At 52.4% G+C, this 13,485-nt stretch overlaps 1 protein-coding gene across 1 annotated transcript in view; it reads right to left on the minus strand.

Moving 5' to 3' along the window:
• The window catches only part of PRPF19 (pre-mRNA processing factor 19), a 22,410-nt gene continuing 8,925 nt past the window's right edge, over window positions 1-13,485 (minus strand). The window contains exons 2-17 of the mRNA XM_059070478.2: window positions 10,250-10,571; window positions 8,429-8,578; window positions 8,168-8,244; window positions 7,274-7,415; window positions 7,117-7,190; window positions 6,931-6,993; window positions 6,002-6,043; window positions 5,800-5,874; window positions 5,396-5,471; window positions 5,193-5,302; window positions 3,774-3,929; window positions 3,467-3,536; window positions 3,153-3,238; window positions 2,612-2,782; window positions 2,358-2,463; window positions 1-434 (exon numbers count right to left, since the gene is read on the minus strand). Of these exons, the coding sequence (XP_058926461.1) occupies window positions 337-434; window positions 2,358-2,463; window positions 2,612-2,782; window positions 3,153-3,238; window positions 3,467-3,536; window positions 3,774-3,929; window positions 5,193-5,302; window positions 5,396-5,471; window positions 5,800-5,874; window positions 6,002-6,043; window positions 6,931-6,993; window positions 7,117-7,190; window positions 7,274-7,415; window positions 8,168-8,244; window positions 8,429-8,578; window positions 10,250-10,268 (1,515 nt within the window). The 5' untranslated portion in view covers window positions 10,269-10,571 and the 3' untranslated portion in view covers window positions 1-336. The remainder of the gene's footprint in view (window positions 435-2,357; window positions 2,464-2,611; window positions 2,783-3,152; window positions 3,239-3,466; window positions 3,537-3,773; window positions 3,930-5,192; window positions 5,303-5,395; window positions 5,472-5,799; window positions 5,875-6,001; window positions 6,044-6,930; window positions 6,994-7,116; window positions 7,191-7,273; window positions 7,416-8,167; window positions 8,245-8,428; window positions 8,579-10,249; window positions 10,572-13,485) is intronic.

Genomic DNA, 13,485 nt, shown 5'->3' on the forward strand with positions numbered 1-13,485 from the left:
TGTGTTTGGTGTTTTCTTTTTTTAATGAAAACTAGATCGCTGCTTACAAAACCCTGCCTGAGCCCTCGGCCCAGCCCCTTCACAGTTCCCTTGGTTCAGCCCCTCCCCGACTCTGCCCCACAGCTGCTCCCAGCGGGCCCGGAGGCTGCACGGATGGGGGTGGTCCACGCCACCGCGGCTCTCAGCCCGCCGCACGGACCAGAGGGAAATGATGCGAATGTCCCGCCCCATACACCCCCCACCCCCCAGTAGTCTCTTTTCCCCTGCCCACCCCCGCACCCCTAACGCTACCCCACTACTGAGATGAGGCCCAGCTCCCGTCAGGAGGGCCGGGGCCTACAGGCTGTAGAACTTGAGGCTCCTGTCCATGCCTGTTGAAGCAATGAACTTGGCGTGGTGCCCAAAGGCCACCCCCGTGGTCAGGCCGCTATGCTCTGTGGGGAGAGACAAGAGACAATGGTGAGGAGGCTTTTTTCTTCCTCGGGGTCTCAGCACTGACCCCTGATGATACGCTCCCAACCCATCCAGTCCTCGGCCGTCAGCGTTCCTCATCCTGCGGGCCTCTGCCCGTGGGACCTCCCCGTGGCCTGTCAACCGCCGAGGCCAGGGCTCTCGTCTGACCTGCACAGCACTGAGTTCCAGGGCCTCACTTGGTGCTGGCCCACGGCAGGCACTCAGGTCTTTGTGGCTGGGCTGAGTGGAACGCCAGTCTCCCCCACCTAAGCTTTCGGAGCAGCTACAATTCGGCTCTGCTCGGCCCGGTTCGAGCCTGAAGACGGACTGGGGGCTAGGCTGGCTGGTATGTATTTAGTTCTGACTCCCTGTGTGTACCTGGAATAGTCTTATCGGGTGGGTCTAGCTCACGGGGTTAACTCCAGGACACTCGGCCCCTGGAGCAGGGCGGGGCTGGGGCAGGGGCAGAGGAGGCTGGGCAACCCTCCTCTCCAGGCTCGGGCAGTTCATGGGCATCAGTGCAAATTCCTAGGATCACAGCCGGCCCACCAGCTCCCCACTACAAAGCCACCCTGTGCTTCCAGCCCTTCACTCCACCTCACTCTGCCCCAAATCAAAGCACCAGGGCCCAGTGAAGGTTAAAACTCGTGGGCCATATCACACAGTCAGGCCTGGCCACCTCTGGGACACACACACCGAGTAGAATCTGGGGTGGGAGAAGGTGCTTGTGCCCTGCCCCCAACCTGCTAACGAGGCCAAGAACTTCATCAACAAAGACAACAGCAGCTGCCATTCATTCAGTTCCCGAGGGTGCAAGAGGCACCCTGTCACCATGCAGGCACCTCCACAGCACCAGCTGGCACAATCTGCAGTGTCAAAAGGCCCATTTTAAGATGAGGACTACAGTTCCAGAAGGGCCAGTCACATACCCGAGGCCACACGACTATGACGCTGCCAACCCAGTTGTGCGCCGCCCCAGCGCGTTTCACGCTGTCTTCTCGGGTACTTATCGCCACACTTAAGTAACTGCTGGCGAAGTCACTCTGCACCTGCCTTCCCAACCCGACCAGAACTCCCGTTAGCGCAAACACTGGCTCTGCCTTATTTACTGCTCTATCCCACCGTGGACTAAGACACAGCAATGAATGACAGTAGCAAACCCTTCCTATGTGCCAGACACTGTTCTAAACACATATATTTATGTGTGTTGCTATTCTGTATTTACATATTTACACATTATGTACATTTGTATATGTTTACATATTTACATAAACTCATCTAAATACACGTATGTACATATCAACTCGGCGAAACCTCACAACAACCCCACTGGGTATGTATAGTCCTCCTCCCTTGGCATCTGAGGGGTGCTGGTTCCAGGAACTCCTACAGACACCAAAATCCACAGACGCTCAAGCCTTTTATATAAAATGGTATAGTACTTGCATATACCCTACACACATTCTCCTACATACTTTAAATCATGTCTAAATAATTTATAATTCCTATCACAACATAAATTCTATGTAAATAGTTGTAAATATAAAGTAAATGCTATGTTAACAGTTGCCAGTGTGTGGCCAATTCGAGTTTTGCTCTATTTTCGACCCACAGTTGGGTGAATCTGTGAAGGATCAACTGTGCTATTATCATTCTCCAGAGAGGTTAAGTAACTTGCCCAATGTCACACAGATTCAAGGGGTAGAGCCAGCATTTAAAGCCAAGCAGTCTGACTCTCTGAGTTCACTGTCTTAGCCATTAAACTCTACTGCCTCAGATAGTGATTAAAAGCGGCCTTGGCAAATGCAAGCCTAGCCCTAGAAATTCCTAACACAGTGGGATTTTCCCACTTTCCTCTGGGCCAGGGCACCCAGAGACCTCAGGATCCCAGGGCCAGCCTCTACCTGTAAAGTGAAGAATCTCCGTCCACTGTTTGCAGATGTAGATCTGGACATCCGTGCCCCCAAGGGCCAGGTAAGTACCGCTCTGGTCAAAGATCAGTGACTTTACCTGCCGGAATCAGGAGAGAGGTCACATGAGGGGAGCAGAAACTATGCGCAATTGGGGATAAACAGAGGCAGTTTAGAGTAACTCAGTGAATGACCGACAAGTGAGGAGGAGAGGCGACCAAGAGAGCTGGGGGGAGGGAGGGGCGCACCTCGAAGTTGTTATCCAGCTGCAACGTCTTAAAGTTCTTAAGTTTGCGCAGATCCCAGAGCTTGACAGAGGAGTCATCAGCCGCCGTAGCCAGGTAGTAGCCGTTCTCGGAGAAGGCGATGCTGGTGATGGGGCCCGAGTGGCCGGGGAAGTTGGCCACGTTGGTGCGCTCCTACAGTTGGGGGGCAGGGAGTAAAATGTCACCCACTGGTCAGGGGGAGAAAATGGAGCTCATCAAAGTCCTACTTCTGCGATGTCCTCTTCCATCCTTCAGGGGGGACACCAGCAGGAACAGCAGGGGTGGATGCCCAGCCTGGGGCCCCCAGACCACACCTACTGTCTCTCTCTCTCTCTCTCTCTCTCTCTCTCTCTCTCTCTCTCTCTCTCTCTCTCTCTCTCACACACACACACACACACACACACACAGAGCCACTGTCCACTCTTGGGACAGCCCTGGGGCCAGGTGCCATAAGCACTTCATCACACTGAACGGTTGCAAGAGCTCCAGCCCTGGGCCGCAGATGGAGGTCACCACGTCCTACCTTCAAGTCCCAGATCTTGATCTGAGAGTCCATGGTTCCTGTCCCGAAAATGAGTCCGTCAGGGTGGAACTGCGCACAGGTGAGGGCTGCGGGGAGGGGAGACGGAGGTGCGTCAGAGCCCACCAGGGGACCCAGTGCAGCAAAGGCAGGCTCCTCACTCTTGCCGCTGCTCACCGGGCTGGCACCACGCCCAGCATTCAGCAGCTACTGGTGGTTAAGTGTGTTTTTAAAGCAAATGAGCAAATGACTAAATAAAACATTACAATACACAAAACGTAGCAAATGAAGAGCCCAGCGCTTCCGAGGCAACTTACAGCAGCCAGAGGTTTCATCGGTCACCTTGGTGAGCACACGTCCCGTCTGGATGTCAGAGAAGGCCCAGTACTGAAAACACAGAGACAACGGAGCCAGTAAGACAGTGGGTCCCCAGGTTCTGGTGGCCCCTCAGGAAGGCAGAGACTCTAGTCCTGCAGACCCTGGCAAGGCCAGCCCCCCTTGGTAGAGGCAACATTCTCCCTGGGGTTCTGAGGAACCGGCTGGGGTTGGTAAGATGTTCCCTCCTCCCAGGATATAGGAGTCTGGGGACCAGGAGCCTCTTTGGGGCCCTGGCTGGGACCACACCTGGTCATCAGAGGAGCTCAGGAGATAGTCACCAGTGGCGTGGAGGCTGAGGCCTGTCACAGCACTCTCGTGGGCCCGAACAACCTGTACACAAGAGGCGCTCGGAACAGACCAAATCCTGATAGTGGCATCTGGGGAGGCGGAAAACACCAGCTCCTGAAAGAAACGCGAGGAGACCGATGATCAGAGACAGAGAACCGATGGACCACAACCATCTTACAAAAGAGGGCTGGGGACAGCCACAGCCCTGCCCGGCCTGGAATCGCCCATCGGCCCAACGATGCCTAAGAGGGCCCAAGGGTAAATGCTACTAGAATGGGAAATTAAACAGCCTTTGGCCCACGGCGGGAGGCCCCGCCATCTAGTGGTAAAAAGGATAACTGCACCAGAGGGAAATTTCCCACAACCCTTTTCCAGGACCAGAGAGAAATGTGGCTAGTACAACTGAAAAACTGAATTTTAAATTTCAGTTTACTTAAATAGCTACATGTAGCTAATAGCTACTGTCTGGGGTGGCACAGGTCTGAACAGTACCAGGCCCGGAAGGGGCTGCAAGGGCATGTTCCAGTGCATCCCACACTTAAGGATTTTTGGGGGCAAGTTAATTCTCAGAAAAACCTATGTGGTGTCACCAACCAATTATTTTGGTTAGTTAGGACATTAAAAACTATAAGGTAAAACCCACTACCATCTTCCATCGATGGACTTGCATAAGAGAAACAACATTAACATGCAGTAAGCAGGAAAACAGTGCTTCAATTTGAATATATCTAGTTTTAATGAAAAATTCACCATGTTATTTTCCTATTTCTAATTTCCTTAAAGGTACAGAGAAAAGACTCTGGGAAGAGCTGATCCAGCCACTTGTCCTACAGTCCCAAACTGTCCTGGACGTAAAAACTCAAATCCCATAATGTCATTAATCTGGTCAAACGAGCTGCTTACCCTCTAAACCAGCCGCTCTCCATCTGTTTTAACCCACACCCCTTAGAGCGGTCAACGTCAAGTTTTCACCCTCAGCCTGGAGGACCGCAGGAACGCAGACCCATCTGTCCTCCTCAGATACATGAGGCAAGATTGTGTTGAGCTTTGTTTACTACAGTTTGTATTATAAACGCTGTAGGGTTTTTTTCCTTTTCCTAACATAAAACATTTCAACGAATATGCTTTTCAAACTACACAATTCCTTTCTCCCCCGGTTTGAAGGCCACGCTTCAGAAGCTCTGACACAGAGTAGGGGGCAACCCCATGACCCCAAACCCGGCCCCTAACTGCCAGAGCTAGAGAGTCAGCAGCACTCTTTCTCAGGTCCGTGTCACTTCACCAAGAAGGCAACGGGGTGGGGGTCTGGTCCTGGGACCCTAAACCACTGAAACAGGGCTCAAGAATGAGGGCTGAGGGTGCTGGGAGAGCCCTTACCTGGGAAGGGTGAAAGACCACGCTGGTGACTTTCTTGGTATGGCCTTTGAGAGTGGCCAGGATTTGCTCAGAACTCTTGTCGAAGACGACGACATTTTTATCTGCCCCACCTGAAGAGGACCAAAATGAGATCCAAAAATGGGTCAGGCCCACCCAAGTCCCTCTGCTGAAGAAGGTACTTTTGTCCCCAGGCCCGCTCTCACCAGTGAGGATCTTGTTGGTGTCGGAGGGGCAGAGGTCCAGGGCAAGGATCCCGGGAATGCTAGCACTGTGCAGCCCCTGTGCAGAGAGAGCCGCGTCAAACCCAGCCCCGGCCGAATCAAGGCAGGCCACAAAGCCACCCAACGCGCCGGCCCCGGCCCCGGAGAACACAAGTGACTTCTGCTCCTCACCCACTGCACCTGGACTTCCGCCTGGATGCAGTAAGTCCCTCATTGGCTATTGGGAAAGCCAGAGCCAGGCAGGAAGAGAAGCCTGACAGCTCAGCAGCCAAGACTAGAAACGGGGCGGGGCCAGAGGCCCTGGCAACACTCCACGCGGACCCGCCCCACCCCAGGAACAGCCTAGGAGGGCCGTGTCTCCAGGTCTGCAGGACTCCACCACTCACCACGTGGGATGCCACCTGCCGGTATTTGCTGAGCTCTTCCGGCTTCACCAGCTCCTCAGGCACAGTCTTTCCTCTCTGACAGAAAGAAAAAGCCCCCCAAGAAAAGTGGCAGTGAGTGCAGGTCTCGGCCATCCCCTCTCCTCCTAAGGGGCCAGCCACGTCCTCCAGGCCAGCTCCTGACCCTGACCCTGGGAGGACTCACCTTCTTCCGCTCTGTGGTTAGCACAGTGGCCTTGTCTTGAAGCTGGGGAAGAGAGAGGCGAATAGGCTCAACGTGAGAAAATTATTTTGCCAGGAAAACAACCCGGTGAATGCTGGTCACATCTACGCTTTCACAAGCACCGCCAAGAACTCATCATCTGCCAAGCTCTGTGCTAAAGGCTTCAGTGCATTACCTCTTTTTACTTTCATTCCAACCTTATGAAGTGGGTGTTGATAACCCTATTTCACAGAGTAGGAAATTGAGCCTCAGAGAAGTGAAGTCACTTGCCCAAGGCCACAGAGGCAATAAATGGCACGGTTGCCAGACCACGTCTGCGCCACTAAGATGAGAGCTGAGGTGCACGCTGACAACCGGAACGGCTTGGAAAAGACACCCCCTATCAACTCGTACTAAGGAGGATCCCCTAAGTATAACAGAGCACTGGACTTGGACTCAGGGGCCAGCTCTGCCTCTTGTGAGCTGTGCCTTTGAATCTGAACCTCACATTCTTTACAGATCCTTCATTTGTAAGATGGAAGTGACCACTCCTGTCCTGTCTCCCTCAAAAGAAAAAAAATGAAGACACGTAACAAAATGTTTTAGTATCTGCAAAGAACCCTAATAGGAGCAACGAATGGTACTTAACAGTAATCAAAATCTTTAAAATTCCCACAAGTCTATAAAGCAGGTACCATTATCCTCACTTCAGACGGCAAATTAGACACAGGACTGGTGAGGTCAGCCCAAGGTCATAAAGCTTATAACTGGTGACATCAAAACACGAAGCCAGGCAGCCTGGTCGGAGTCTGTGCTCCGTGCCACTGCACTTCATCCCCAAATGGATGGGATTTTTACTCATATTGGACTCCAGACAGATAGTGAAAAGGGAGGACCCATCAGCCTTCCCACCAAGTGAGAGCACGACATACCTTCTGAATAATCTCAGGGGTCATTCCCACCAGCTCGCCCAAATCCATCGGCTCGCCTGCACCCTGAAGAGCAGAAAGGTGAAGGTGAGAGAAGCACAGACATGCCAGAGACCCTTGCAGAGGAGGGCTGTGCGAGCCACCGCGCGCACGCACGCGGGCTGCTGGCGGGGCTGGGGGGACACTCACCACAACACTCGGCTGGGAGCTCGGCACAGCCTGGGGCACGATGAGACCAGCCTGCGGTTTCAGGGTAGCCAGAGCTGCGAGAGAAGACAGTGTCAGCAATGGGCTATTATAAAACAGGTCCAGCCCAGAGTGGGGCATGGCAGGCGAGAGGCTCTACCTTCTCGGGCAGCAGTGACTTCCTTGGTGAGACGGGCGATGACACGGCAGGCGGCATCGTGCTGGTACAGAGCGTGGGACAGCTCTTGGCGGGTGGTCTGCAGCTGCTGGCGCAGGGTGAAGCTGTGGAGCATGACTGCGTCCTGGGAAAGGGAGACGCCACTGTGAGGGGGCGGGGAGGCGCGGGGAGCACCCAGCAGAAGAGTCAGCCCTTGATAAGAAGACTAGACCAGTACTGGCGACCCAAGCAAGATCTGAGTGACCCGGAACGCTTTGGGAGATGCTCCGGAGCTCCTACACACGCCAACCCCTGGGCACACAGACAGGAGTGGGAGCCAACTCTTTCCCATCTCCATCTTCTCTAATTTACCGGCACATCTCAGATGCCATGCCATCACCTTGTCAAAAGGGAATAAAAATGCTACAGCTGCTATTTATTGATTGCCCTCATTGTGTCAGGCACTACGCCAGACAATCCTCAAGATGTAGTGGTTCATTCACGTTTTAGAGCACCTACTATGTACCTGGCGCTGCTCTCAGTGCTGGGGTTCTATCGATGAGTAAAATAAGCCCCTGACATCATGAAGTTTATACTCTAATCTTATTCTAATTCTCCCAAAACCCTGAGAGACAGGGACTAATCCATATCATACGGTCAGGAAAATCAGGACTTGGATACGAGCAACTTGCCCAGGGACACGGCGAGCGGGCAATGGAACAAAGCGTGGAGCCCAGATCTGTGTGAGGTCAAGAAGCAGGCTCCTCTTCTGCTCTCACCCTCCCCTCAAAAGAGAAAATAATGCTCCATCCCTCCCTCCCTCCCTCCCCCACATCCTAGTGCAGTGATCCCTGCTTTTCAAGTGCGTAAGATACCAGTTCTCTTCTGGGGACTTACCCATTCGTCCTGCAAGGCTTTCAGAATGGCTGGGATGCTGGTGGCTGAGGGAGGCTTGGGCCGGATTGGGTGAGCAACTGCCAAAAGAGGGCAAGTGGGTGTGAAAACCCATAACCCAGGGCACTCTATCCCTCCCCCACCCTTTCCCCTTCAGCCTGCACTAACAGACCGCCATCCCCTCCCCAAGTGCACGGGCACCCCCTCCCACCCTCCCAGGCTCTGGGCTAGGAGGGCCCTGGACTGAGGCCAGCCAGCATGCACCTTTGATATCAATAAGCTGCTCCTCGGACAGAGGCTGGTTGTTGATGGGATCTGTGCCATTCTCTGCGATGTACTTCTCGATGAGCCGCCGCTCGTAGACATGATTAGAGACAGGGGACACACAAGGGTGCTCTGGCACTTCATTGGAGACTGCGGAGAAAAGGCAGGCAGTGAGCCTGGGGTTGGTGAAAGGGCCACAGGGATGCTTCACCTACTGCCGGCCTCCACAAGACCACGCGTCCCTAAACTCAGCTAACAGGAATCAAGGCGTGACACCAAGCCAGTTTCGGACTGTACCCAGAACATTTTCCAGCCACGTAACTAGCTTCGCCATCAGTCTCCTGGCAGTCAGATAGTCAATAAATAATTACTAAAGGACTGCTAAATGCCAGGCACCTAGAGGGCAGTCAATAATCCCCGCCCATCTCATTTTTGAACAAAGATGCTTAGGCACCCATTATACCGCAGGACAGGGAGATACACACGAAGCCATTCAAATCTCAAACTAGAGCCTAGATGGATTCTCAAACAAAGAAATTACAAAGCGATGTGCCAAGTGCTATGACAACAAAAAGCATTTACGTGGTGTTTACTAGATGCCAAGGGCGACCGTAAACATTCTCCACTGATTAACTCATCCTCACAAGAGCCCCCAACAGAGGTATCACTTACACCCCTTGAGGATACGGATTATAGCTGGTCTCTGCCTTCCAGAACAATGCAGATGCCCAGCGGGCACTCAGTAAACATCTAACCGATGAGCAAATGAGAGGAAGGATGGAGCTGGGAAAAACAGAAAAGAGCTTTCTCAAGATTCAAACAGTGAATGTGAAAATACTTTGCACACCGTCATTTCTTTAAGGTGTAAGGTTCCTTTCTCTAGTCACGTTGCCTTTCGCTCCTTCTTCCCTTTGTATTGGATGTATGGAGAGGTTCTGAGAAGAGTAAAGGGCTTGAGAGTTAGGAAGCCAAGAGAGAAAAAGATGAGAAACTAACACCCGGGTGAACAATGAGAATGCAAGACATCTGCACGCCTCAATAAAACACCTAAAGAAAAGACAGGACAAGGCATTTGAAAAGAGCATGGATTCAGGGTCAGGAAACCTGGCTCCATCATGCAGCTCTGCCACTTACTAGCTGTACTGTTTTACAAAAGCCATATTCTCCTTGAGCCTTACATCCTTATCTGTAAAACCGGATGTTTATTACCGCTTTGGAGAATTCTTACGAGGATATAACGAGATCACAGTCTTGCAAGCGCGCTGTAAACCAACAGAGGCTTTATAAATGTGCGCTGTTTTCATTAGTCCTACGGAGTCAGGCTGGGAGCCAGAGACCTGGCTTCCAGCCCTGTCACTGCCTCTAACCCACTGTGTGACTTCTGCAAATTGCAGAAGTTCTGCCTACCCAAGCGAGGCGCCTCAGACAACATCCAGTGCCAAGGCCTTCACTTTGCAGATGGGGAAACTGAGGCCCGCATCCCTGCGCCAGCGGAGGCGGATCCTGCACAAGCCCTAGGGTTTCCTGTTTCCCCTGCACCTGCTCCCCTCTATCCAGGCCTCAGTTCCACTGCGCAAACGAGGTGGGTGGCCTCAGTGCTGCCTGCGACAATACGCTTGAGGCGTTATGTAAACTGTGAAGCGCAGCGCAAATGCATCCCACGCTTAAGGAGGAGGACCCCCGGGCTGACAGGCCGCCGCCCTGCCTCCCGGGGGCCCCGTTTTCACCTCGCCCCAACCCCGGCCTCGCAGCGGCCCGCATATCCTCCCGCTCGGCTCTCCGGCCTCCTGCGACCCGCGATCAGCCGCAGCCGATACTCACTAGAGCAGATCAGGGACATGGCGCCGTCGCTGCGTTCCAAGGTTCCTCACACCAGGCTCCGGGATCAGCTTCACGAACCTCCGCGGGCCACTTCCGGTTCCCCGCTGCTTCCGGGACGCTCCGCTGCGAGCGGGGAGCAGTCCCGCCGAGCGACGCTCGCGTAGGGCTTCACGTGGAACCGCGACCAGTCGCGCGCCCCAGCCTCTGGCACTTAACGGAAACTGCCCTTTCCCAGAATGCAATCGGGCAGGAAAGGGCGCGCCAGGAAATATTCGGCTATTTCCGGGCCCTCTCGGCTCGTTCCGTAAAGCGCTCCCAGCGGCTAGGAAAGGAGATCCGAAACTACATTTCCCATGATGCAGTGGGACTTTAAAGCCAATCAATTCAGCTACACCCTTTTGAAACTGGAGCTGGCGGGGACCGTGAGACCGTAGTCTTGCAAACTTTGGTGTATGTGAGAATTTCTTAACGAACTTCTTAAAATGCATCTTCCTGGGGTCTGCTTTAGAGAGTCTGCGTTGTCAGTGTGTGACCCACGTGATTCTCGGGCAAGTGTTTCTTGGAATACGCTTTGAAACACCCAGTGAAGGGCTTCCCTGGTGGCGAAGTGGTTAAGAATCCGCCTGCCAACGCAGGGGACACGGGTTCAGGCCCTGGTCTGGGAGGATCCCACATGCCTCGGAGCAACTAAGCCCGTGCGCCACATCTACTGAGGCCCGCGCGCTCTGGCCCGTGCTCCGCAGCAAGGGAAAGCCACCGCAGTGAGAAGCCCGCACACCACAACGAAGAGTAGCCCCTGCTCGCCGCAACTAGAGAGAAAGCCCGCACACAGCAAGAAAGACCCAACGCAGCCAAAAATAAATTAATTAATTAATTCCTTTAAAAAAAAAAAAAAAAGAATCCGCCTGCCAATACAGGGGACACGGGTTCGAGCCCTGGTCCGGGAAGATCCCAGATGCCACGGAGCACCTAAGCCCGTGCGCTACAACTACTGAGCCTGCGCTCAAGAGCCCGCGAGCCACAACTACTGAAGCCCACGTGCCACAACTAGTGAAGCCCGCGCGCTTAGAGCCCGTGCGCCGCAACAAGAGAAGCCACCGCAGTGAGAAGCCCGTGCACCACAACGTAAGAGTAGCCCCCGCTCGCCGCAACTAGAGAAAGCCTGTGTGCAGCAACAAAGACCCAATGCAGCCAAAAATAAAATAAATAAAATAAAAATAAATTAAAAAAAAAAAGACCCAGTGAAGAAGGCGCAGATGCAGATGGGTAGAGAAACTAACACTGGCCAAGAAACTGTTCTGGTCTTGCCTCTACTGCCAATTTGCTGTGTGATTTTGGGCAAGTCCTCACCTTCTGCACATCCACACTGGCCTTTTAAGTCCTTAGACTTACCCACTCTGGCTGGTTCCAGTTATATTTGCCCAGAACACTTTCCTCAACCCCCTCTCTTCTTTCCCTCCCCTCCCATCCGCTCCAAAGTAAACTCAATCACACCTTAAATGGTACTTCCTCTGGAGCCTCTTTCTTGACCCCTGACTGAATTTTAGTCACGGCACCCTGTAATTCTCCCCTGAGCCACTCTGGATAACTATAATCATTTAATTATTTAATTATGTACAAGTATCTGTCTGCTGTCTGGGTTCTCCGCTAGACCGTAAAGTCCGTGATGGCAGAAACCATGACTGTTCCGGTCACTGTTGTTTCTCAGAGTCTAACACGGTGCCCGACATAGAGCAGGAACGTCGTAACTATCGTTGGCTGAATGACAGGCTGCGTGAAAGGCCGGGCATCTTAAGTGCTTGGATGTGGTAGGAAATAAAATGGATCCGTTTAGAGGGGACCTTGAACCAGAGGTGGTTAGACTTGATTGGGTTCACAGCCGGACAGCAGATCAGCTATGGAGTGATAACCACATTTCCAGAAGATTCCTCTGGAAGACATTAACTGGATGGGTTGGAGGGGGAGAGAGAAAGACCCAATAATTCATTTGTTGGACAAATCTATTGAGTATCCACTATGTGCTAGTCAGGCTCTGTACTTGGTATTGGGGATAGCACTCTGAACAAAACCAGAGTTGTCCCCGTGCTGGGGAGCTTATGGCTGTGACAGAAGATGGAGGAAACGGGGAGTCATTTCAAGGCTTTTGAGTTTCAAAACGAGCCCCTCAGGGAATAGAAAGGATTCAGGGCAATTGCTTTTGGAGTAACTATTACAGGTGAGAACGTGATCTCAGGTTCCTCCCCACTCCCCCCAATCTCACTCTCCCCGAAAAGGAGATAAAGATTACCTAAGGCTGGGAAGGAAAGAGGTGGGGGAATGGGCTATATGCGTAGCTGTCAGTGGGTTCTTGAGACTGGAACTCTATGCCCTGCTCCCCCAGGCCAAGGCTGCTGTTCCTTGGGAAGCAAAGGTACACACTTGTCAATAACCCAGAAGCTCCATTTCCCAGGTAGATTTAGTTGCAACCTGTGTGGACAACGGACAGAGGATTAACCAGGACAATGCAGCTCAAACAACTTCGAGGATTAGGGGAATTCTTCCCCTCTACCCTTTGGCCCTATGTTAATTTTCCAAAAGGTGTGTACAACCTGTAAAACAAGGGTGGGAAGAACCCTGAACGGTCTAAGAGTGTTCCTACCACTCAGATGGAAAAGAGAGTTGAAGAGAAATTAACTTGTCGTAAGAAAAAAAAAAAGTTATGTTTCCTGCACAGGAAAATCCAAGTGACATGAGATTGGTAGTCCTACAAATCAAAAACGATCTCACAAGCAAATGTGAAGTTGCACCTGTGAGAAAGGCTGGAAAGTGTTGGCCAGGATGCTACCAGAGCCTGTTCTGGAGGAAAAAGACCCTCAGCCAAGGCAGGAAGTGATGAAGGTCCAGAGGAGGATGGATGTGTCTGAGAAACATCTGAAGGAAAGAAACAACCTGACATGGGGACAGACCGGCTGCTACTCATGTGTGGTCTGCACAACAAACAATGTCACTTATCATCCAGTCCTATAAGGATGAAATCATTAGCCACTATAATCGCAGCCCTACATTACACCCTGAAAGGAATTCAGGACAAAGAACAGGATGAGGCATGCTGTGCTTTGGAAAAATGCACAAAACAGGCCCTTAGATGTAACAGGAGAATTTTTATGACCCCAATTCTTGCATCTTCCTATCCTTTAGAAAAGCACTAAAATCATGAACTGAGAGGGACTTCCCTGGTGGTCCAGTGGTTAAGACTC

The sequence above is a fragment of the Kogia breviceps genome, chromosome 7 (genome assembly GCF_026419965.1).
Source record: "Kogia breviceps isolate mKogBre1 chromosome 7, mKogBre1 haplotype 1, whole genome shotgun sequence".
In the NCBI taxonomy this organism is placed as follows: Eukaryota; Metazoa; Chordata; class Mammalia; order Artiodactyla; family Physeteridae; genus Kogia; species Kogia breviceps.